We start from the raw sequence: 23,331 nt of genomic DNA on the forward strand, positions 1-23,331 counted from the left end.
TAAACTGAAAATGTGTGAAAAATTAAGTGTTTTTTTTTTTTTTTTCTCCACTTTTTTCAAAATGTTAGTTTTTTGTTTGTTCATTTGTTTTGTTTTTCGGATTCCACATGTAAGTGAAATCATATGGTATTTGTCTTTCTCTGACTTATTTCACTTAGCATCATATCCTCTAGATCCATCCATGTTGTTGCAGATGGCAAGATCTCTGTGTGTGTGTGTGTATGCACATGTGTACACACACACGCACACACACAGACACACCCGCATCTTCTTTATCCATTCATTTATTGGTGGATATTTGGGTTGCTTCCATGTCTTGGTTATTGTAAGTAATGCTGCAATAGACATAGGGGTACATATAATTTTTTGAATTAGCATTTTTTCTTTTCAGTAAATACCCAGTAGTGGAATTACTGGATCATAACAGTATTTCTATTTTTAATTTTTTAGGGAACCTTTATACTGTTCTTTATGGTAGCTGCTGCACCAATTTACATTTCTACCAACGGTGTACAAGGATTCCTTTCTTCACAATCCTGCCACCATTTGATGTTTCTTGTCTTTTTGATTCTCGCCATTTTGAAAGGTTAAGGTGATATTTCATTGTGGTTTTGATTTGAATTTCCTTGATGATTAGTGATGTTGAGCATCTTTTCATGTATCTATTGGCCATCTGCATGTCTTTTTTTGGTAAAATTTCTATTTAGGTCCTCTGCCCATTTTTAATCAGATTATTTATCTGGATGTTGAGTTGTGTAAGTTTTTTATACATGGTAGATATTAACTTATGAGATACATCATTTGCAAATACCTTCTCCCACTTGATAGTTTGCCTTTTTGTTTTGTTGATGGTTTCCTTCACTGTACAAAAGCTTTTTATTTTGGGATAATCTCAGTTTATTTTTGCTTTTATCTTTTGCTTGAGGTGACATATCTAGAACATGTTTCTGTGGCCCACATCTAAGAAATTACTGCCTATGTTTTCTTCTTGGAATTTTATGGTTTCATGTTTTATATTTAAGTCTTTAATCCATTTTGAGTTTATTTTGGTGTATGGTTTAAGAAAATGGTTCAGGGGCAGCCCCCGTGGCGCAGCGGTTTAGCGCCGCCTGCAGCCCGGGGTGTGATCCTGGAGACCTGAGATCGAGTCCCACATCGGGCTTCCTGCAGGGGGCCTGCTTCTCCCTCTGCCTGTGTCTCTGCCTCTCTCTTTGCTCTCTCTGAATGAATAAATAAATAAATCTTAAAAAAAAAAAAAATGGTTCAGTTTCATTCATTTGCATGTAGCTGTACATTATTGAAGACACTGACTTTTCCCATTGTATATTCTTTCCTCCTTTGTCATGGATTAATTGACCATAGAGATGTGGGTTCATTTTGGGCCCTTAATCCTGTTTCTTTGACCTATGTGTCTGTTTTTTTTGCCAGTACAATACTGTTTTGATTACTACAGCTTTGCAATATATCTTGAAATCCGGGATTGTGATAGCTCCAGCTTTGTTCTTTCTTAAGATTGCATTGCATTGGCTATTTGGAGTCTTTTGTGATTCTGTACAAATTTTAGTATTATTTGTTCTGGTTCTGTGTAAAATGTTGGCATTTTGTTAAGGATTGTGTTGAATCTTCAGATTGCTTTGGGTAGTATGGACATTTTAACAGTATTTTTCCAACCCATGAGCATAGTTTATCTTTCCATTTGTTTGTATCATCTTCAGTGTTTTTCATTAATGTTTTATAGTTTTCAAAATTTAGTTTTTCACCCTATGGTTAAATTTATTGCTATGTATTTTATTCTTTTTGGTGCAATTGCAGATAGAACTGTTTTTATAGTTTCTCTTTCTGCTTTGTTATTAGTATGTAGAATTGCAGGATTTCTGTGTATTAACTTTGTATCCTGCAACTTTACTGAATTTATTCTAATAGTGTTTTGAGTAATAGTATTAGAGCTTTCTAATATATAGGATCAAGTTATCTGCAAATAGTGACAGTTTTACTTATTCCTTACCAATTTGTATGCCTTTTATTTCTTTTCCATGCCCAATTGCTGCAGCTTAGACTTCCATTACTATTTTGAATGAAAGTGGTGGAGAGTGGACTTCCTTGTCGTGTTACTTTTCTTAGAGGAAAAGCTCTCAGTTTTTCACCATTGAGTATGATGTAAGCTGTGGGTTTTTTACATATTATGTTGGGGTATGTTTCCTCTAAACCCACTTTGTTGAGAGTTTTTGTCATGAACAGATGTTAAATTTTGTCAAGTGCTTTTTCTGCATCTATTGAGATGATTATATAATTTTATCCAGGCCATGTTATTATGGTTACCAACTAACCTTTTTTTAATATAATTTTGTACATGATTATAACAGCTTGTCTGTTAACTTAAAAGATTGAAAACTATTCTATACATTGGAAAGTTTCACTGATATCTGAACTTTCTCATATAATTGCAGAAAGCTGTAGAGTTTAGATTATTGGTTGCCAAGAATCTAGAAAACTAACTGCTAAAAGGTTTGCCCTTTTTTTCCCCCCAAAAATAAAAAAAACTCATACAGCAACAGTATTGATATATCTGCAAATGCTGTCATACAATATTTTGGAGAAAAAGATACTTTTCTCCGTTTAACAAGTTTTGAATTGTTCTTGCTTTGTTATTATTGGAGTTTATTGTGTCTCCTATTTTCAGACATCTTGATAGTTAAAAAATTTAAAAATTTTTCGATGTACAATTGGCATATATTAGTTTCAAATGTACAACAGTGATTTGATACTTACATATATTATGAAGTGCTCACCACAGTAAGTGTACTTACCAAAGTTGTTGTAATGTTATTGTTTATATTCTATGTTGTATTTTACATCCCATGACTTATTTTATAGCGAAGTTTGTACTTCTTAATCGCCTTCACCTATTTCACCCATTGCACCCCTTTCCCCTCTGGCAATCACCATTTTGTTCTCTGTATTTATGGCTCTGTTTCTGTTTTTGATTAATCATTTCCTTTTTTTAGATTCCATATATAAGTGAAGTTATACGGTATTTGTCTTTCCCTGTCTGACTTGCTTAACTTAGCATAATACCCTCTTGGTCCATCCATCTTGTTGCAAGTGGCAAGACTTCACTCTTTTGTCACTGAGTAAATACACTGTTGTATATATGTACCACGTCTTCATTCTTTCATCTTTTGATGGAAGGTCCCTTCCATATCTTGGCTTTTGTAAAAAATGCTGTAATGAAAATGGGAGTACAGAAATCTCTTTGAGAGCCTGAATTTATCTCTTTGGGTGTATATCCAGAAGTGGAATTACTGGATAATATGGTATTCCTGTTTTTAGTTTTTTGAAGAATTTCATACTGTTTCCATAGTGGGTGTTATCAATTTACATTCCTACCAATAGTGCACAAGGATTCTCCTTTCTCCACATCCTTGCCAATGTTTGTTATTTCCTCCTCCTGGTCCATTCCTAAACATGTGGCCTCCATGTGGGTGCTAGTGGCATGGGAAGAACCACTGCTGTGCCCGTGAACTGCTCTCTGCTGCCATCCTCCCCTCAGATGGTATGGCTAAGATGTCTTCTGGTGTCCCGACGACCACCTCCTGTCCCCCCACCAGTATTTCCCTTTGGATCAGTTTCTCTTCTCAGCCAGGTTGTGTCCCCAACCCCCTCAGCCTCTTCTCTGCACGTTGCTGAAGGTCTGGGCTTATCTCAAGTTCTGTGCTTGAGCAATAAAGTGGAAATAAAAAAAAAATACTAGCCATTCTAACAGGTGTAAGGTCATCGTGGTTTTGATTTGCATTTCCCTGATGATTAGTGCTGTTGAGCATCTTTTCATGTGTTGGCCATCTGTATGTCTTCTTTGGTAAAATGTCTATTTGGGTCCTGTGCCCATTTTGTAATTGGATTGTTTCTCTTTCTGGCATTGAGTTGTGGAAGTTTTTAATATATTTTGCATATTAACCCCTTATTGAATATATCATTTGCAAATATTTTTTCCTATCCAGTAGGTTGCCTTTTCATTTTGTTGATGGTTTTTTCCACTGTTTTGTATTAGTTTATTGATTCAACTCAGTCTTTCCTCTCAAACTTATCTAATGCCATTCTTAGTATATTTTGCTTCTCACACCTTTTTATCTTTCTTGCTTTCTTCCTCTTTCAAATTTTATTTTTAGTTCTTTTTTTCTGGAAAAGGTGGTGTGTAGAACTTCCACCATCTATTGATCAATTCATGTGTATTTTGAATCCTGCCTTTATGTTACTTTTTTATTTTAAAATAATTTTCGTTGTTTTTGTTTAAAGTAATACATGCTTGCTGTAGAAAATTTGGATAATTAAGAAACCAAGAAGAGGGCAGCCCGGGTGGCTCAGCCGTTTAGCGCCACCTTTGGTCCAGGGCGTGATCCTGGAGACCCGGGATTGAGTCCCATATTGAGCTCCCTGCATGGAGCCCGCTTCTCCCTCTACCTGTGTCTCTGCCTGTCTCTCTCTCTCTCTGTGTCTCTCATGAATAAATAAATAAAATCTTAAAAAAAATACCTATCTGTTGTATTGTGAAGATAAAATTAATTAACATATGTAATGGTGCTGGGCACATAAGTACTGTGTATGTATTATATTACTTTTTAATCTTATTATTTACTAATTCTTTTTCTGATAACATATATCCTAAACATTTACTGTCATAAAAATTTTTTTGAAATCATAATTTAGGGGCAGCCCGGGTGGCTCAGCGGTTTAGTGCCTGCCTTCATCCCAGGGTGTGATCTTGGAGACCCAGGATCGAGTTCTGTATAGGGCTCCCTGCGTGGAGCCTGCTTCTCCCTCTGCCTGTGTCTCTATGCCTCTCTCTCTATCTCTCTCTCTTTCTCTCTTTCTCTCTCTCTCTGTCTCTCATGAATAAATAAATAAAATCTTTAAAAAAAAGAAATCATAATTTAATAGATTAAGATATTCCATTATATGGTTTTATCAGAATTCATCATTTTTGAATATTTAAATTATTTTCACTCTTTTTCCTACTGTATAGAGATAATATTTTACATAAATATTTGCTTCTAATTATTTTCTCAGGCTAGAAGCCTGAAATTATAGTTATAAAGAATATGAATATATTTTTAAAACTCCTGATACATTTTATAAGCTTTTCAAAGAAGTATCATTTTCCATTCTGATCAGCATTGTTTGACCATACTGCATACTCTTTCACATGGAATAGGCTTCAAATAATCTTTGCCTGTTGGTATGGTAAAATGATAACTTGTTTTGATGTGTATTTCTTTGATAATCTGTGGAGGTGAAAAACTTTCTCATGTTGATTACTCATTTGTACTTTTTATTCTATGAATTTTTAATTATTTTGGCCCATTATTTTCTGATGACTGTATGTCTTTCTTGTTGATGTTCTTGAGCATTTTATAAATGTACATGAAAAACATTAACTTTTAATCATTGGCAAATACTTTTTTCAAGTAACATGTTAATAATCTGTTGGGTGCACATCTTTTTTTTTTAATAAAGCTTTATTTTTCACACTTAACTGTTTAATTTTTATTTTGGTCTGTGGTATAAGGTGAAATCTGATTTTTCTCAGAAAAATAATCAGTTTTCCTGACACTATTAAACATTTCATTTCTTTCCCATTGATTGATGAAGCTTATGTTACCATCAGTTGCATACTTATGTCTTTCAGTTTTAGTTTTCTGAGTATCTTTTTCTCTTCCCTTGATTTCTCATTTCTATACTCAATATGATACTCTATTATTATAGTTATATCAAATTTTAATTATTAGGTATTTATGAGCAATTTTAGTATAGATTAAGTTCCCCAGATGTCAGTCTTTTTTTTTTAATTTTTTAAAATTTTTATTTATTTATGATAGTCACAGAGAGAGAGAGAGAGAGGCAGAGACACAGGCAGAGGGAGAAGCAGGCTCCATGCACCAGGAGCCCGATGTGGGATTCGATCCCGGGTCTCCAGGATTGCGCCCTGGGCCAAAGGCAGGCGCCAAAGCGCTGCGCCACCCAGGGATCCCCCCAGATGTCAGTCTTATTTTCCAAAACATTTTGAACTGCTTTGGCTCATTATACATTTCGGTTTTTAAAGTTCCTAAATATAATCCACAGGAATTTTGGGTAGTATTTTTCCTTTTATTAGGAAAAAAAAATGTCTAGAATTACTTTATAGGAGAAATATGCTTTTGTAAATTATTCAAAATCTGTAAAGTAATGTATAAAAAGCAATAGTTGGATTTTACAGAAGTAGCTGCTCTGGATTTTTAGTTTGATATCTTCAGGTGTTTATTGCCATATCTAATATTTTTCTATGACTTTTAAGAATTGTTAGATATAGACTTATCTCTTGACTTTTTTCTATGCCATATGAAAATTTAACTCATACCATGCCCTGATCCCTCTTCCCCTCTGTTTTTGAGATAGAGACCACTGTTTTCAGCGCTTTAGTTTTTAGTGGCTGTTTTTGTAACTTTAAATAATTAAACCTACATCTTATTGATCTACTTCTGATTTGGACTACAAGGAGATGAATGCTCCTACATTTGTCTCCTTTTCTTGGTTGGTTGGTTATTTCAACCAGTTATTGACAATTCAACTAACAAATGCATTGCATAGTTGATAACATATACATTTTGTTGTGTAGTCATAACAAGATCTTGTGCTTGTATAGACTGATTCTGAAATTTCAAAGCAAAATTTACATGATTATGAATGTGTAAACTTTACTGACTTTAGAACCAAGTAGTGTGCTATATTTGTATTTGCTTCCCCACAGTTCCAGTGCCATGACTCCTATATCACTTGATGAAAATGTTTATGGTGTCACCAGTGGATTCTCCTTTCTGTCTCCTGCAGATTGTTGAGGACATTGTACATTTTAATTTACTTTTTACTTATACCATGATTTTCTTGAGCAATTTTTTGTTTGTTTGTTCTGGGGTTTCAGAGTCCTTTATTTTCCTTTTGAAAGGAAGTAATACATCTTCTTTACCTTGTTTGTAATATCAAGCTTCTTTCTTACCAGTTTTATCTATTGCTTGTAATATGTTCCATTTTTCTTTTTGATAACATTTTTGAAATTTACTGGCTTTTAGTTCTAATTTGCTGGTTGATTTCTGAATCTTTGCTAGCTGTTATCAGTTTCTCCCCCTGAATTCCTGGGTTCTGTTTGTTGTTTTGTACATTCTACATTTGCTTTTTTTCTGAAGTACATTCTCAAGAACTTACTTAGGAAGGGTTGCATGGGAAGTTAATCCACATAGTCCTTGTGTGTTGCAAAATGACTTATTTTCTCGTTCTCTTATTTTATTGGCAGTTTAAGTGTAAAATTTATTTCATAACTTTGGAGGTCTACTGTTGTGTACTAGTCTCCATTGTTGCTAGAAATTGTTTCATGAAGCTTGTTTTTATCGTTCCTCCTTTCTTTTTGGGGGACATATTTTTCTTTCTCTAAGTTCGTAAGATCTTTATTTCCCATGGTGTTGCAGAATTTCTTGGTGATTTGCTTTGGTGTGGATCTTTCTCATTTATTGTGCTGTGTAGGAAATGCAATGTTTTTTCCTGGATTGTTGCTCAGTATATTTGGGTTTTGATTAATTTTATTAACTTAATGGCATTTGTACTTTCAGGTATAGAATAATTACGTAATGTTGCTTTTCTTTTTCAGGTGTTGCTGCCTATGTTGGTTGGCAAAGCTCCTCAATTCTCAAACCCCTGCTGCAACAAGGTCTTAGTGATGCTGAGGAATTTGTTATTGTTAAAGCTCTTAATGCCCTTACCTGTATGTGCCAGTTAGGGCTGCTACAAAAACCCCATGTCTATGAATTTGCCAGTGATATTGGTAAGTTTCTGTTTCTCAAAATTAGGAGAAAATTAAGGTGTCTTAAGAGAAATAACAAATGATAGAGCATTGTAAAAGTTCTAGACAATATGGAATCAGGGTTTTAATTTTATTATTCCTTGTGTGTGTATGTCTGTTTCTGTAATAATATTAAGGAGAAAATGTATTGTCCTAACATGCATAACTTGCTATGTGGAATATTTTCCTACTCATTTTCATTTTCTGAATTGTGACATCAGTGCTTTTTTTTTCTCCTATGAAAGTGGCATTATCTTTATGGATCGAGTTTTTCTAGCCTTTGACTTTGATTCTCCTTATATTGATGAATATTCTCTGTGCATAAATATGTATATGTATGTTCTAATTTCATATAATGCATTTCTTCTGTTGTCTAATTACTTGGAAACTGTTTTTGAGACTTAATGTAGCTTATAATTAGCATTTTATTTATCTGAAAAATGAATGTCATTTTTTAAACAAAAATCATTATAAAGATAGTTTTTTACCTCTCAAGTTTTGCAATGGAGATTGTTCTGGGTTCTGCTGTTTCTTGTGATTGATCTTAGAATAAACATATGGGATACTCTGTATCTTAGCATCAAAATTAATGACTATCTTTAAGTATAGAATAAACTCAGTATAGTACAACTTCTTGGACAGGGAACTCCCTTAGAACTGGAACTGAATTTGGTACTATCTGTCAGAGGGGAAAAAACCTTGCTGAGAAAAATCAAGTAAATAAATCATTGGTTGGCATTTTGAACTATTTCAAAGAAAAAACAATTTTTAGTAAAGTAGAAGTGTCTATTTAAAACACGCAAACCATATACATCTCGCTGTCCTTTTTTAATTCATAGTCTATTGTAGTGATTATTAAAGGGAATGGTGGTGGTAATAATGGCATCATGATTTCTTTGACAGTTTTGAAAAATACTACACTCTTCCCACGTAGGTGTTACAAATACTCCCCTTCCCTTGTGCTTGTCCCCAGATAATTAGAATGTATTAGAGGAAAGATCAAGTTCACTGTTTTATAGGAAATCCTCTTGAGTGTTTGAGGTTCTTTATATCAGCTACTTACTGATACAGTGATGCTGTATGTCAGTCAACCATAAAATCTCAGTAAAATACTTCAGTAAAGTTCTCCTCATAAATCTGTGGGCTGGATGGGTGGCTCTGCTTTAGACTTTGTATCTCCAGGGATCCCTGGGTGGCGCAGCGGTTTGGCGCCTGCCTTTGGCCCAGGGTGCGATCCTGGAGACCCAGGATCAAATCCCACATCGGGCTCCTGGTGCATGGAGCCTGCTTCTCCCTCTGCCTGTGTCTCTGCCTCTCTCTCTCTCTCTGTGTGACTATCATAAATAAAAAAAAAAAAAGAAAAAAAGAAAAAAAAGACTTTGTATCTCCAGATTGTCTGTGGTGACAGCGATCCATTTCTCATTCTGGTGCCCATATTAGATGGGCAGCAGTTTCTTGGGTTATGTTCTGGGTAATGGCAGAAGCATGAGACAGCAAGCCTATCCATATAGCACATTTCAGGGCTCTGTTAGTGTTATGTCTGCTAATATCCCATTGGCCAGAGCAGGTTGATACGACTGAGCTAAAGGCCAGAGGTAGAGAAGTACCCTTTGTATATCATGAGTGCAAGGCAAAGAGTGCGATCGTGTAATAGAGATAATGTAAAAAATTGGGACTAATAACTCAGGCTCATACAGTGTCTAACACCTGCCAGGTCATTTTTAGCTACTTTTTGGAGATTTTTCAATATTTTTCCAGTCCTCATTTTGCCTGTTGTCAAAGGAAAGCTACCAACCCTTCCTTGTTGTATCAGAGGGCTGCTTTGTGCTTATGAAATAAAACCTTCTCCATGTGTAATTAAAAGAATTGGAAATGGGAGAACTTTGGAAACAGAAACTTTGAACAAATTTTTTCTCTGTCCCTTTTTATATAAGTGATACTGGCATATGACAGTGTTCTTATTTCCCTGTCACCCAAAATTTCTTATAAAATTAATATCCAAAAAAAAAATTAATATCCTCTAAATGCCAATGTTTTTGCATACTCACAACAAATGTGTGTGTGTGTGTGTGTATATATATTTCTTTTTTTTTATTTTTATTTATTTATGATAGTCACACACAGAGAGCGAGAGAGGCAGAGACACAGGCAGAGGGAGAAGCAGGCTCCATGCACCGGGAGCCCGACGTGGGATTCGATCCCGGGTCTCCAGGATCACGCCCTGGGCCAAAGGAAGGCGCCAAACTGCTGCGCCACCCAGGGCTCCCTATATATATATTTCTTTTGAAAGTTCTTTTCTAAATAAGTTTAAAAGTTTGAATTTTATTCTAAATCTTTGATTAGTTGAAGTCATTGATTTTTGAGTATAATACACAAGATAGTTAAAAGGAGTGAAAAGGCATTTATTTACTTTTCTTGCATATTTCATTGTTTTTAGTTTTTTAATGATTTTATTTGTGAGAGATTGAGCAGAGAGAGAGAGAGAGAGAGAGATAGAGGGGGAGCTTGAGTGGAGGTGAGGGGCAGAGGGAGAGGCACAAGCAGACTCTCTGTTGAGCAGGGAGCCTGATGCAGGGCTTGATCCCAGGACGCCGAGATCATGACCTGAGCTGAAGGCAGATGCTTAACCGACTGAGCCACCCAGGTGCCCCTAATCTTATATTTTAAATTCTTTAAGCATGGCCATCATATTTTCTGCCTTTAGTTTCTATTCATAATGCCTTGTGAATGAATTCATGAATGATGTATTAGATTTGATCAAACCTTTTCATTAAAAAGAATGTCAGGTAAGTGGCTCCTTTTATTTTTTTACGGTATTATTGCTGATATTTATGATAGGGTCTATATAATATTAGTATGTTGAGTTGAGTTTATGCTATAGAATAATTGAGTATGTGAAGGCAGCTGATAACATTGTGGTATATCAGTTGTGTTTTAAAAGTGAACATTTGTTTATACTAGTAGTTTAAAACTATTTGTGGGCATGGTTTAAATCCATACCTTTTTCTTTTCTTATTTAGCCCCATTTCTGTGTCATCCCAATCTATGGATACGCTATGGTGCCGTAGGATTTATCACAGTGGTAGCTCATCAAATAAGTACAGCTGATGTATACTGCAAACTGATGCCTTACCTTGAGCCATATATTACTCAACCAATAATACAGGTATGCTTATTCCAACTTGGAGTCAATCTTTTCTCCAAATAGTACCTCTTAAAAAAAAGGTTTAGAAAGTCCTATTTTTATTTAAAATTTTAAAGATTTAAGTTAGCTATAGCATTTTCACATTCCTTTAAGCTAGTTAATGTTAATGGAACAAACAGTATGGAAGGTGAGAAAAGTTCAAGAGACTTATGTTATATATCATGTTATGCATAATATAGCACTCAATAGTTCATACTTTATTTTCTTATGTGCAGTGTTGTAAAACATGTGCTGTTAAAGTGAAATATAGTGGAAATGTGCTCTGCTTTTATTGTAAAAAAGTATAACTGATTTTAGCCCAAGTCAGCATTTATAATAAATTGGAAAAAGCCTTTTACAGATGTTCATTTTTTGGACCACCAGCTGGTTCTGATTTCTTTCCTTATCTTTTTCTTTTTTTTTTTTTTAAAAAAAGCTTAATCTTTTAAGATCTAATTTAATCTTTTAAAAAAATCTAATGACTTGTGCCCCCCTCCTCTCTTCCCACCCAGTATAGCACTAGATGATAAATTTCAGGTTTTTGGTTTGTATAAAGCAGTTATTTACCTTATTTACCCAACTTGTCAGCATTTACATCCTTTATCTCCTGGAAAGCTCTAAATTGAGTGAACTGTTGAGAGATGATACTGTTAAAATATTCTGAAATACTCTATATGTTACTAAAAATCTATTTCCCTTTGCAAATTCACATGCTTCTAGCTTCTGCTATGTTTATATCTCAATGTATTTTCCCTTTGGTACATTGGAAAACATCTTGGATATATTCTGGAAATGAGGCTTTGGCTGATTTCCACCCTTTTCCCCATATATTCATCCTTTTCTGGGGATCATCATTATTTCATAATTTGTAGAATTTTTCTCTCAGCAAATTATATGTATGTGTGTGTGTATATATGTATATTTATGAAAGATATTACCAGCAAATATGCCTTTTTATTTAATTAATTAATTTTTAAACAGCTTATGTATTTAAGTAGTATGTCTGTACCCAGTATAGGGCTCGAACTCATGACCCTAAGATCATGAGTCACATGCTCTTCCAACTGAGCCAGCCAGGCACCCCAACCCTTTTTTCTTTTAAAGTTTAATAAAGTTTTCTTGGATCCTTTGTCTTCCTTTCAAAAGATTCTTCTACTTTTGACTACTTATTTCATGTAGAAGTTTATTAACTCTTTTATAACACAATGTGGAGAAAGTATCCATGGGAATTAAAAACTACATGCATTTGTAATAACTTCGTGGTGGTTTAATAAATCTGACATTAAAAAAGAATCTGACATTAAGTGGTTTTTGTTGTTAGAAATCTGCACCACTCTCTTTGTTTCCTTAGGAATATATATATATTATATATGTATAATATTTATATATATCTGTGTAAATTCATATATATGTATATTACATATAATATATATTATTTATATTTTTTGCTTTTTTTCATTGCTTTATTTTTTGAAAGGTCAGGATTGGGAGTTGAGAGGCTAGTTATCCATATGCTTCATAAATCTTACCTTTCTACGGTTTGAATTAGACAAAAGATACCTTTTTATGCTGGTTTTCACTGGCCAGCTTATCAGGTAGTTAAATGTCTAAAGAAAATGCTCTTCTCTTGGTTGCTGTTAGTATGTTCATCCTTTTTATTATATATGCATTGACAAGGAGGATATTCTTTTGGATAATGAAAGATATCATGAACTCTATGGAGAAAGCAATGTTTCTTTAGAAGGGGTTGAAGCTACTGGGGAACGTGATGACTGCTGGGCAGCCCTGTGACTGTTGAGCATCTTTTCTCTGTCAGTACCTGTTGGCTGTTAGGCCTGTGTGCCACAGGTAGTTTTTTGATCTAGGAGGTCATCTGACATTTTGGCATCCAGACAAAGTCTGTTGTTTTTAAAATTTTTCTAGCCTGGTGTATGCTATTATTCTTCTAGTATGGAAGACACAGATGCGTACTCACATGCTAGCTACATTATGTAAAGAAAAACTTTGGTTCTTTTTTTTTAAAGATTTTATTTCTTCTTGAGAGACACACAGAGAGAAGGAAGCAGAGACATAGGCAGAGGGAGAAGCAGGCTCCCTGTGGGGAGCCTGATGCAGGACTTGATCCCAGGATCCTGAGATCATGACCTGAGCTGAAGGTGGATGCTCAACCACTTAGCCACCCAGGTGCCCTGAAAATCCTTGGCTCTTAAAGGTCACTAGTATTCTTTTTTCTTCTAAGCAAAAATTGCAGATGTTAGTATCTCCCATTTTCTTAGAAAATAAATATCTATGTTAACTTTACACAGGTTGTATATACTGAATATGAAAATAACTGTACTATATGTTCTATCTTTGGCTGATTCTTTTTATTTTCTTAATATAGATTGAAAGGAAACTTGTTCTACTCAGTGTTTTAAAAGAGCCAGTAAGTCGGTCTATATTTGATTATGCTTTGAGGTCTAAAGATATTACTAGTTTGTTCAGACATCTTCACATGCGCCAGAAGAAACGAAATGGATCTCTTCCTGACTGCCCTCCACCGGAGGATCCTGCCATAGCACAGCTTCTGAAGAAATTACTCTCACAGGTTGTATCACCTTTCTGAAATCTTAATTTAAACACAGATTTCATAAAAACATTCAAGTATCCATTTAGTTATGAAAATATTTTGGGTTGATTAGGCTGTATCATAACAAATGAGTAAATAAAGCTGCAAATATATACATTTGCCTTGGCATTTAGGAGATACTAGGATGGTGATAAGACATTGGTTTGAGCTAAATAAGGAATCGTGGTAGACTATCAAGTTTCTTTTGTGATTATTGTCTATATAAATAAGGTGGAGAGTAGATGTAACTTTAAATTTGAGTAATATTCTTGATTCAATTCCATATTTTGCCAAAAGATAATTAAAGAAATTCAATTAGAAGAAACATTGCAAAGCACAGATGCAGGATGGAAAGATCCTGGTTTATTTCAGTCCAAATTTAGAGAGTTCTCACTAATGTCTTTAGGACATTTTGGTTAAGAGAATTTGTCAATCATGTCTTGTGTAATAAGAAGATGAGAAAATGTTTCAGTTGGTAGAGAGAATTTGATGTTTGAGGTTATAAATCCTTTCTTGTATTGTACCAGTCACTGAATATCCAGTGCTGTTTCATGTTCATATGTTGGTTTGGGTGAAGGAAGAACCATTTTGGTTCTTCTGGGTCTCAATTTGCCTGGAGGTTAGAGCTGCCTCTGAATGTCCCTTCTTAGCTGGTGGTTCTGTTTCCTATATTTTAGAAGTCTTAATTTGATATGACTTGAATCACCAAAGAGGTTTTTCTTCAGGTTTTCTTTTAACCTTGGCTCATACATTAGATGTATATTATATTTTAGAAAGCAATTTATGGAAAACTGGATATTGAATCACATTTTTCTGTTGTTTCTCTTGAGTAATCCTTATCAAAAAGATTTCAGCATGCAGTTAAAACTACCTCAATTTAGTTGTTTCTTTGAGTTTAGATGGTGGTTCTTTGTATTTTTCTGTCCTACAAATTCTGTATATTAAATTAAAACCTTTTATACTAAAACTTAGTTGTAAGTCATTAGTTACTTGGGCCACTCTAGCTCCTGGTTCTTGCTTTTCACCTTGCTGTGGGTATAGGTTTTGTCATTGCCATGTGTAAAAGGAGGGAGGGGGAAGGAGCAGTTTCCAGTGCTTTTTACTTTCTGCTTCCTCCTGTCCTCCTAAACCCTTCTACCATCTCTGCTTCCACAGCCAGCCGTCATTCTTGTGTACCATGATGAAATCAGTAAAACTTACTGACTCATAGTCCTCTGAAATGTTAGTGTTTGATATATTCATTTCTCTGTCATTTGTACCCTCATTTGAATGAGTGGGGAAAGAGGACCAGGTTTTCCCTGGTTTTATGTTGTTTCTTAACAACAGTTTCAAAAAACAGCTTCAAAGCTGACATTGGAACCTTAAACCCGTCTGACTCTAAAGCCCGTACTCCTTCACCATGCCATCTTGCCTCAAAATAAAGGACAGGGAGCAAAGGCTGAGAGGCTTGCTTAAGTTTTTTATGGACTTAGGAAGAGTTCATGTGCAGTTCATCTCCTCTGACCCCTCCAACACCTTTTGTCTGCCTTCACTTCTTTTTGTTTCTTCCACTACCTGAGTTTCTTGGGATTACTTGCAGAGGCTTGCAGTCAGGGGCAGCTTTGGAGTTAGGAATTGAGTCCCTGTTCCTAATGTCAGAGATACAGAGGGAAGGATGCTTTTAGCCTCTGCAAATGGGAATTTTGAATATTACTACAAAATATTTTTTTAATGGGGGTTTTACAGTGCTCTTTTGTAAGGACTGCACTTGAGACACATCATGGGTAAAATAGTTTCATTGGTATGTAGACACAAGGTGTAAAATTGAAAAGATATTGGAAGATCTGTAATAAAATGTTAGGTTTCCTGCAATCTCTGATCCCCAGTCACCAAGTTTCTTTCTCTGTTGATTGTGAATTTTATGTTGTTAGAGTGCTGAATTCCTTTATATAGTGTCAGGTTATTGTGTTGTACAGTTACTTGAAATCAATTTGACCCTTTTAACCTTGCTTTTTTTTTTTAATTTTAAATCCAGTATAGTTAACGTACAATATTATTTTAGTTTCAGGTATAAAGTATAGTGACTCAGCAATTCTATACATTATCCACTGCTCATCAAAATAAGTGTACTCTTAATTTCCTTTACCTATTTCACCCTCTGCCTCCCACCCCCCCTCTGGTAACCATCAGTTCTCGTGGTTAAGAGTCTATTTTTTTATTTGTCTCTCTTTTTTATATGCTCATTTGTTTTATTTCTTAAAGTACAGATATGAGTGAAATCATATGGGATTTGTCTTTCTCTGACTGGCTCTTTTCACTTTGCATTACATTCTTCAGATCTGTCCATGTTCCAAATGATGAGATTTCATTCTTTTTTTTTTTAATTTCATTTTTTAAATGGCTGAGTAATACTCCTGTGTGTGTGTGTATACACACATATATACTACATCTTCTTTGTCCATTCATCAATCAGTGGACACTTGGGCTGCTTCTAAATTTTGACTCTTGTAAATAATGCTGCAACAGTATATGCAATGCATATATCTTTTTGAATTCGTGTTTTATAGTTGGGTAAGTATTGAGTAGTGGAATTACTGGATCATATGGGTAGTTCTGTTTTTAACTTTTTGAGGAACTCCCATACTGTTTTCCACAGTGGCTATGTCAGTTTGCATTCCTACCAACAGTGCATGAAGGTTCCCTTTTTCCGTATTCTTGTCAATACTTATTATTTCTTGTCTTATTATTTCTTGTCTTTTTTGTTTTAGCCATTCAAACTGGTGTGACGTGATATCTCAGTAGTTTTGATTTGCATTTCCTTGATGATGAGTGATATTGAGCATCTTTTCATGTGTTTGTTGGCCATCCGTATGTCTTCTTTGGAAAAATGTTAATATTTTTGTGTTGAGTTGTGCAAGTTCTTTATATATTTTAGATACTAACCCCTTATTGGATATATCATTTGCAAATATTTATTCACATTCATTTAGGTTGTCTTTTTGTTTTGTTGTTGGTTTTGTTGATGGTTTCCTTTGCTATGCAAAAGCTTTTTACTTTCGTGTAATCCTAGTAGTTTATATTTGCTTGAGAAGACATATCTAGAAAAATGTTTCTATGGCTCCTGTCAAAGAAATTATTGCCTATGTTCTCTAGAAGTTTTATTGTTTCAGGTCTCAAATTTAGGTCTTTATTTTGAGTTTACTTTTGTGTATGGTGTAAGGAAGTGGTCTGGTTTATTTTTTTGCATGTAGTTGTCAAGTTTTCCCAACCCCATTTATTGAAGAGACTTTTTCCATTTTATATTTTTGCCTATGGATTTATTTCTTGGTTCTTTATTATGTTTCATTGACCTATGTGTCTGTTTCATATTGTTTTGATTACTACAGCTTTATAGTATATCTTGAATTCTGGGATTGTGATACTTTCAGCTTTGTTCTTCTTTCTCAAGATTGCTTTGGCTACTTGGGTCTTTTGTGTTCCCATACAAATTTTAGTATTATTCGTTTTAGTTCTCTGAAAAATATTGTTGGTATTGTGATAGGGATTACCTTGAATACAGATTGCTGTAGATTGCTTTGGGTAGTATGGACATTTTAACAGTATTAATTCTTCCAATCCATTTGTGTTGTCTTCAATTTCTTTCATTGATGTTGTATAGTTTTCAGAGTATAGGTTGTTCACCTCCTTGGGTAAGTTCATACCTAGGCATTTTATTCTTTTTGGTCCAATTTTAAATGGAATTGTTTTCTTAATTTCTTTTTCTGATGCTCTGTTATTAGTATATAGAAATGAAACAAATTTCTGTGTATTAATTTTGTATCCTGCAACTTACTGAGCTCATTTATCACTACTGATAGTGTTTTGGTGGAGTCTTGAAGATTTTCTCTGTATAGTATCATTTTACCTGCAAATAGTGACTGACGGTTTTACTTATTCCTTTCCAATTTGGATGCCTTTTATTTCTTTTTCATGTCCAATTGCTATAGCTCAGACTTTCATTACTTTGTTGAATAAAAAGTATGAGAGTGGAAAAAAAAAGTATGAGAGTGGATATCCTTGTTTTGTACCTGATCTTAGTGGAAAAACTCTAAGTTTTCACCATTGAGTGTGATACAGCTGTGGGTTTCTCATCTAAGGCCTGCATTACGTTTGATGTATGTTCCTGCTAAGACATTTTGCGGGAGTTTTTATCATGAACGGGTGTTGTATCTTATTAACAGCTATTGAGATGATCATAGAATTTTTGTCCCTCATTTTGTTAATGTATTACATTGAGTTGCAAATACTGAACCATCATTGCATCCCCTGGAATAAATCCCCCTTGCTAATGGTGAATGATTTTTAAAAATGTATTGTTGAAATCATTTTGCTAATATTTTGTTGAGGATTTTTAAAAAAAATATTTATTTATTCATGAGAGACACAGAAACAGAGAGGCGGGGAGACACAGGCAGAGGGAGAAGCAGGCTCCATGCAGGGAGCCCTATGTGGGAGTGGATCCTGGGTCTCCAGGATCATGCCTTAGGCTGAAGGTGGCGCTAAACTTTTGAGCCACCCGGGCTGCCCTGTTGAGGATTTTTATATGTATGTTCATCAGAGATTTTGGTCTGTAGTTCTCCTTTTTTGGGGTATCTTTGGGTTTTGGTATCATCCCCATTGAATGAATTTGGAAGTTTCCGTTCCTCTTCTATTTTTTGGAATAGTTTGAGAAGAGTAGAATTCACCTGTGAAGCCCTCTAATCCTGGACTTTTGTTTGTTGTGTTTTGATTACTGATTCAATTTTATTTCTAATAGTTGGTCCATTCCGATTTTCTATTTTTAATATGTTAAATGGACTTTTATTATAAAAACACATAAATATAAACATAAATAACAGTAATATAAATATTCTAGAAGTCTGGATTTTGTTAGCTGATACTATATTTTTGCATTTAGGTTCATAAATGATTTGTTCTTCAATTTTCCTTTCTTGTAATGTCCTTTAGGTATATATACCAAATACTAAAGGAAAAATCCTGGTTTATGATCTTTTCTTGAAATTACTCCTATTTCTTAACAGTTCACATACATCTTTTCTGTTTAGGCACGATTCCTAGTAACGTCAGTGTGCAATGTTCTGATTTAGGTATGTGTCATATGGGAGTCTGGGAACTCTAATATGACTGTTACTGTTAAAAAAAATACATCCCTATGGTACATTTCTAACATTTTTTATTGAGGTGATTCGCATACAAAAACAATTCACATTTTCATCATCCTGGAAAGAAACCTCCTGCCCATTAGCAGTTATTTCCCATTTACTTCTCCCTCCAGCCCCTGGCAACCACTAAATCTGCTTTCAGTTTCTAGGATTTTCCCTATCTTGGATGTTTCTTATAATTGGTACTAAACAATATGTGGCATTTTTGTGTCTTAATTTCTTTCACTTAGCAAAATATTTTCAAGGTTGCTCCATGTTATGGCATATATTAATACTTCAGTACTTTTTATGGTTCTTATGACGACCTTCCTTGTGTGACTAAGATGGAGACCTCTCTCTTATGAACTAAAATGTTGTCTAACAAAACATATAGAACTCTTATTGCAGCTGTAAAATTGTCTATGTTAAGCAAATATTAGGGAAGTAAAAATAAAGAATTTCAGGCGAATATTGGAAATAAATTCAGTCAGGGGATCCCTATGATTATTGTACTTTAGTGCAGTTTTATCGTTTCTTAGTTTTCTCACTTTCTAGGGTTTGTTTGTGTTCTTTTGTGACTATGGGTTGTGAATATTATTTTAAACTCCAGTGGATCTAGCTTAAGGCATCGGGAATTGTATTTTATTAATTTTTTTCCCATTGGCACAATAAAATAATTCTAGAGGATTCTGTGGATGGTTTGAAAGTTAAGAAGAAATGCAGAACTATTCCGTTTACCAGAATATTTGTTTCACGTTGAATTATTTAATTATTCAGTATTTATTGGCTGTCAGTTTCACGTGTTCCTAAGTGTCTTAGGTGGATTAACTTATTAAATTTCAAAATAGCCAAAAAAATAAAATAAAAATTGAAAATAGCCTTATAAGACAGGTGCTAATAATTATCCTCATTTTCTAGATAAATTAGTAGAGGTTTAGAAAATTGGGTAACTTGCCCAAGGTTACACATGTAATAAGTAATAGAGCCTAAATGTACTTAGGGAATCTGACTTTAATTATACTGTTTTCCTAGGGTGTGTTGCTTGCATTTGCAATTTAGCTAGCATGTAGCAATTTCTGAAGTATGTAGAATGTTTTATGTCTCATTTAATATTCTCAACAAATCTAGGACCGGGGTTGAAGTAGGTATGCTCTCTTTTACTTAATTTGTATTTCTAGAATTTTTGTTTAGATAGTAAATGTTTATTCAAAGTTACATATTAAAGATGTACTAGATACCAGGCACTGTATTAAGTTCTTTGGAAGTTTCAAAGACGAATTCTGCTGAATGCTCCCATTTAGAAAGAAAGTTAAGGCATAAATTATGGTACAAAATAGAAAGTGCCACAATAAAGGGTTGTTCTGGGAGATCAGAGTAGTGAGATGTTCTGTATTGATACTTTCTTTTTCTCTTGCCTTCGCTTGCTTTATTTTAGCATTCTAACTCTTAAAATTTTAAAGTAGTGGTTTGATTCTTCAGTTGTTAGTCATTCCAAGACCTGTTATTACTTTTGAAAATAATCTAGAACTTATGGTTTTATTTGATTTTAGGGAATGACAGAAGAAGAAGAAGATAAACTTTTGGCACTGAAAGACTTCATGATGAAATCTAACAAAGCAAAGGCCAATATAGTTGACCAGAGCCATCTTCATGATAGTAGTCAGAAAGGTGTAATTGACTTAGCAGCATTAGGTATAACTGGGAGACAAGTTGATCTCGTTAAAACCAAACAGGAACCTGATGACAAACGAGGTTAGTATGTTTTGTGTGTGTGTGTGTGTGTGTGTGTGTATTTGTGTTAAGCTGCTTATTATTTACCTCATAAGGCTAGTTGTAGCTAATTAGTAGTTAAATAAAATGACATTTTCCAGATACAGAACTTTCAAGTACTGTGGGTTACTCCATTATTTAGCAGGAAAATTTGGGGGAGGAGAAGTGGAAAATTGAATCAACAGCTAAAAGATTATGTAACTTGTTGGGATACTTGGGTGGCTCAGCGGGTGAGCATCTGCCTTTGGCTCAGGGTGTGATCCTGGGATCTGGGATCGAGTCCTGCATTGGCTTCCCTGCAGGGAGTTTGCTTCTCCCTCTGCCTGCTGCTTCTTTCTCTCTCTCTCTCTGTATCTCATGAATAAATAAATCTTAGAAAAAAAAAGGATTATGTAGCTTGTCAAAATCTTGGCTCTTTGTGTCAGAATCAGGATTCAAACCAAAGTTTGACTTCAAACCTCTACTCTTAATGAAATCATGGTGCCTTTATGTATATGTATGATTAAGGATGAAATCCTGTTTTTTAATCCTTCAAACAGCAACCCAAGGTTAATAGTCTATGTTAAAATGAGATAGTTATCTAGTTTGTTTTAGTAGGTAATGCCTAGTGAATTGGAAAGAACAGTTAATGAAAGACAAAGGAATAGGCACCAGAGAAGACTTAATCACTTGAAGTCTCAAGATTTAGAACTGTGAGGTCTGTGACAAGGAAGTTGACTTGGACTGTGAGGTTTTTAAGTTCTTTTTTTTTTTTTTTTTTTTTAATTTTTATTTATTTATGATAGTCACAGAGAGAGAGAGAGAGGCAGAGACACAGGCAGAGGGAGAAGCAGGCTCCATGCACCGGGAGCCTGATGTGGGATTCGATCCCGGGTCTCCAGGATCGCGCCCTGGGCCAAAGGCAGGCGCCAAACCGCTGCGCCACCCAGGGATCCCGGTTTTTAAGTTCTTAATGTGTTTTTCCTTTAACCCTTTCTGGAGATGTACTTATTTCCAAGTACATGCCTTTAAAAACCACTCTATTCTAATGCCAGATTATAAGGGCAGTTGAATTATATTTAAAATAAACCTCTACTGCCAAACTTGGGATAAAGTATTTGAAACTTAATTATCAGTGGTTTACATTGATAATAAGTAAAGTACTGATACAGATTATAATAAAAACATAAGCATCTCAAAAGAAAAATTTTGAAGGATTTGAACTTAGAGATGATAGAAGAATAAAAATGCATGTTTGAAAAGGTGAATAAATGCAAAACAGTGAGATCCCATTTTCTGCTTACGTGATTAGCAAAGGCTGATGATACCTATTGTTAGTAAGGGTGTAGGAAAATAGGCATTTTCTTTCTTTTTTTTTTTAAGATTTTATTTATTTATACATGAGAGACACACAGAGAGAGAGAGGCAGAGACACAGGCAGAGGGAGAAGCAGGCTCCATGGGGGGAGCCTGACGTGGGGCTTGATCCCAGGTCTCCAGGATCAGGCCCTGGGCTGAAGGCAGTGGTAAACCACTGAGCCACCAGGGCTGCCTGGAAATAGGCATTTTCATACACTGTTGATGAGATTATAAGTTGAACATACTCTTTTTAAAAAGGAGTATCCTGGGATCCCTGGGTGGCTCAGTGGTTTGGCACCTGCCTTTGACCCAGGGCGAGATCTTGGAGTCCTGGGATCAAGTTCTGCATCGGGCTCCAGGCATGAAGCCTGCTTCTCCCTCTGCCTGTCTCTTTCTCTCTCTCTCTCTCTCTCTCTCTCTCTCTCTCTCGTAAATCAATCAATCAATCTTCTAAAAAAAAAAAAAAAAAAAAAAAAGAGTATCCTTACTCTTTGAGGCACCATTTTCAATTCTGGAAATTTCTCCCAAGAATATTGACAGACATGTGAAGAAATATGTGTAAGAATGTTTTGTTTAAAAGAAGGAAATAATTGAAGTGTCCATTAATAGGGGAATTAGATAAACTTTCAGTTTGTTTAGTTAAGAGAGAAACAGGTTGTGAAATACTTTATCTTTGTAGTATTTTATTTTTGCAAAATGATATGGTGTATCATTAAACTGTATAGTTTATGACGTTTATAAAGTTATGGTGGAAATTCATTTTATATTCTGGTAATGCTAGAACTTTGTGTTATTTAATGTACTTTTTGTAATCAAAGAAAGATTTTTTAAAAAGGTTTTCTCTTGGGCAGCCCGGGTTGTTCAGCGATTTAGCCCCGCCTTCAGCCCAGGGCTGAAGATCCTGGAGACCAGGGATCAAATCCTATGTCAGGCTTCCTGCATGGAGCCTGCTTCTCCCTCTGCCTGTGTCTCTGTCCCCCTCTCTCTTCCTGTGTCTCTCATGAATAAATAAATAAAGTCTTAAAAAAAAAAAAAAAGATTTTCTCTTTATAGTCAGGAGGTAACTGTATAGCAATTGATTTTTACATTTTGTTTGTTTCCCAAGTAACTGATACTAGAAATAGCATTTCTATATATTTAGCATTGTGGTCAGTGCCATTTGAAAAAGTTGTTTTTATTGTTGGTTCTTGAGATAAAGTGGTTATTTGAAATTGAGCTAGTCTTGGGAAATTAGAAAGCAGTTAGGCAGGTAGGTCTAATTATTAATACCATTGAAAGTACATCTGTTCCATCTGTCCCAGAGATGAAGTAAGAGTTGATGTATAATGAGTTGATGTATAAATATGAATAAATCAGAGACCATAATGAACTAATAGGATGTAAAGTTCATTGCTGTCCCTCCACCAAAA

General features: G+C 34.8%; 1 protein-coding gene across 3 annotated transcripts in view; it reads left to right on the top strand.

Moving 5' to 3' along the window:
- The window catches only part of PIK3R4 (phosphoinositide-3-kinase regulatory subunit 4), a 71,488-nt gene that overhangs the window by 19,408 nt on the left and 28,749 nt on the right, over positions 1-23,331 (top strand). For all 3 annotated transcript variants that reach the window (XM_077865233.1, XM_077865231.1, XM_077865232.1), the window contains exons 7-10: positions 7,673-7,846; positions 10,885-11,030; positions 13,432-13,635; positions 20,366-20,567. In XM_077865233.1, coding sequence (XP_077721359.1) covers positions 7,673-7,846; positions 10,885-11,030; positions 13,432-13,635; positions 20,366-20,567 — 726 coding nt within the window. The remainder of the gene's footprint in view (positions 1-7,672; positions 7,847-10,884; positions 11,031-13,431; positions 13,636-20,365; positions 20,568-23,331) is intronic.

Source organism: Canis aureus, chromosome 22 (assembly GCF_053574225.1).
Source record: "Canis aureus isolate CA01 chromosome 22, VMU_Caureus_v.1.0, whole genome shotgun sequence".
NCBI lineage: Eukaryota > Metazoa > Chordata > Mammalia > Carnivora > Canidae > Canis > Canis aureus.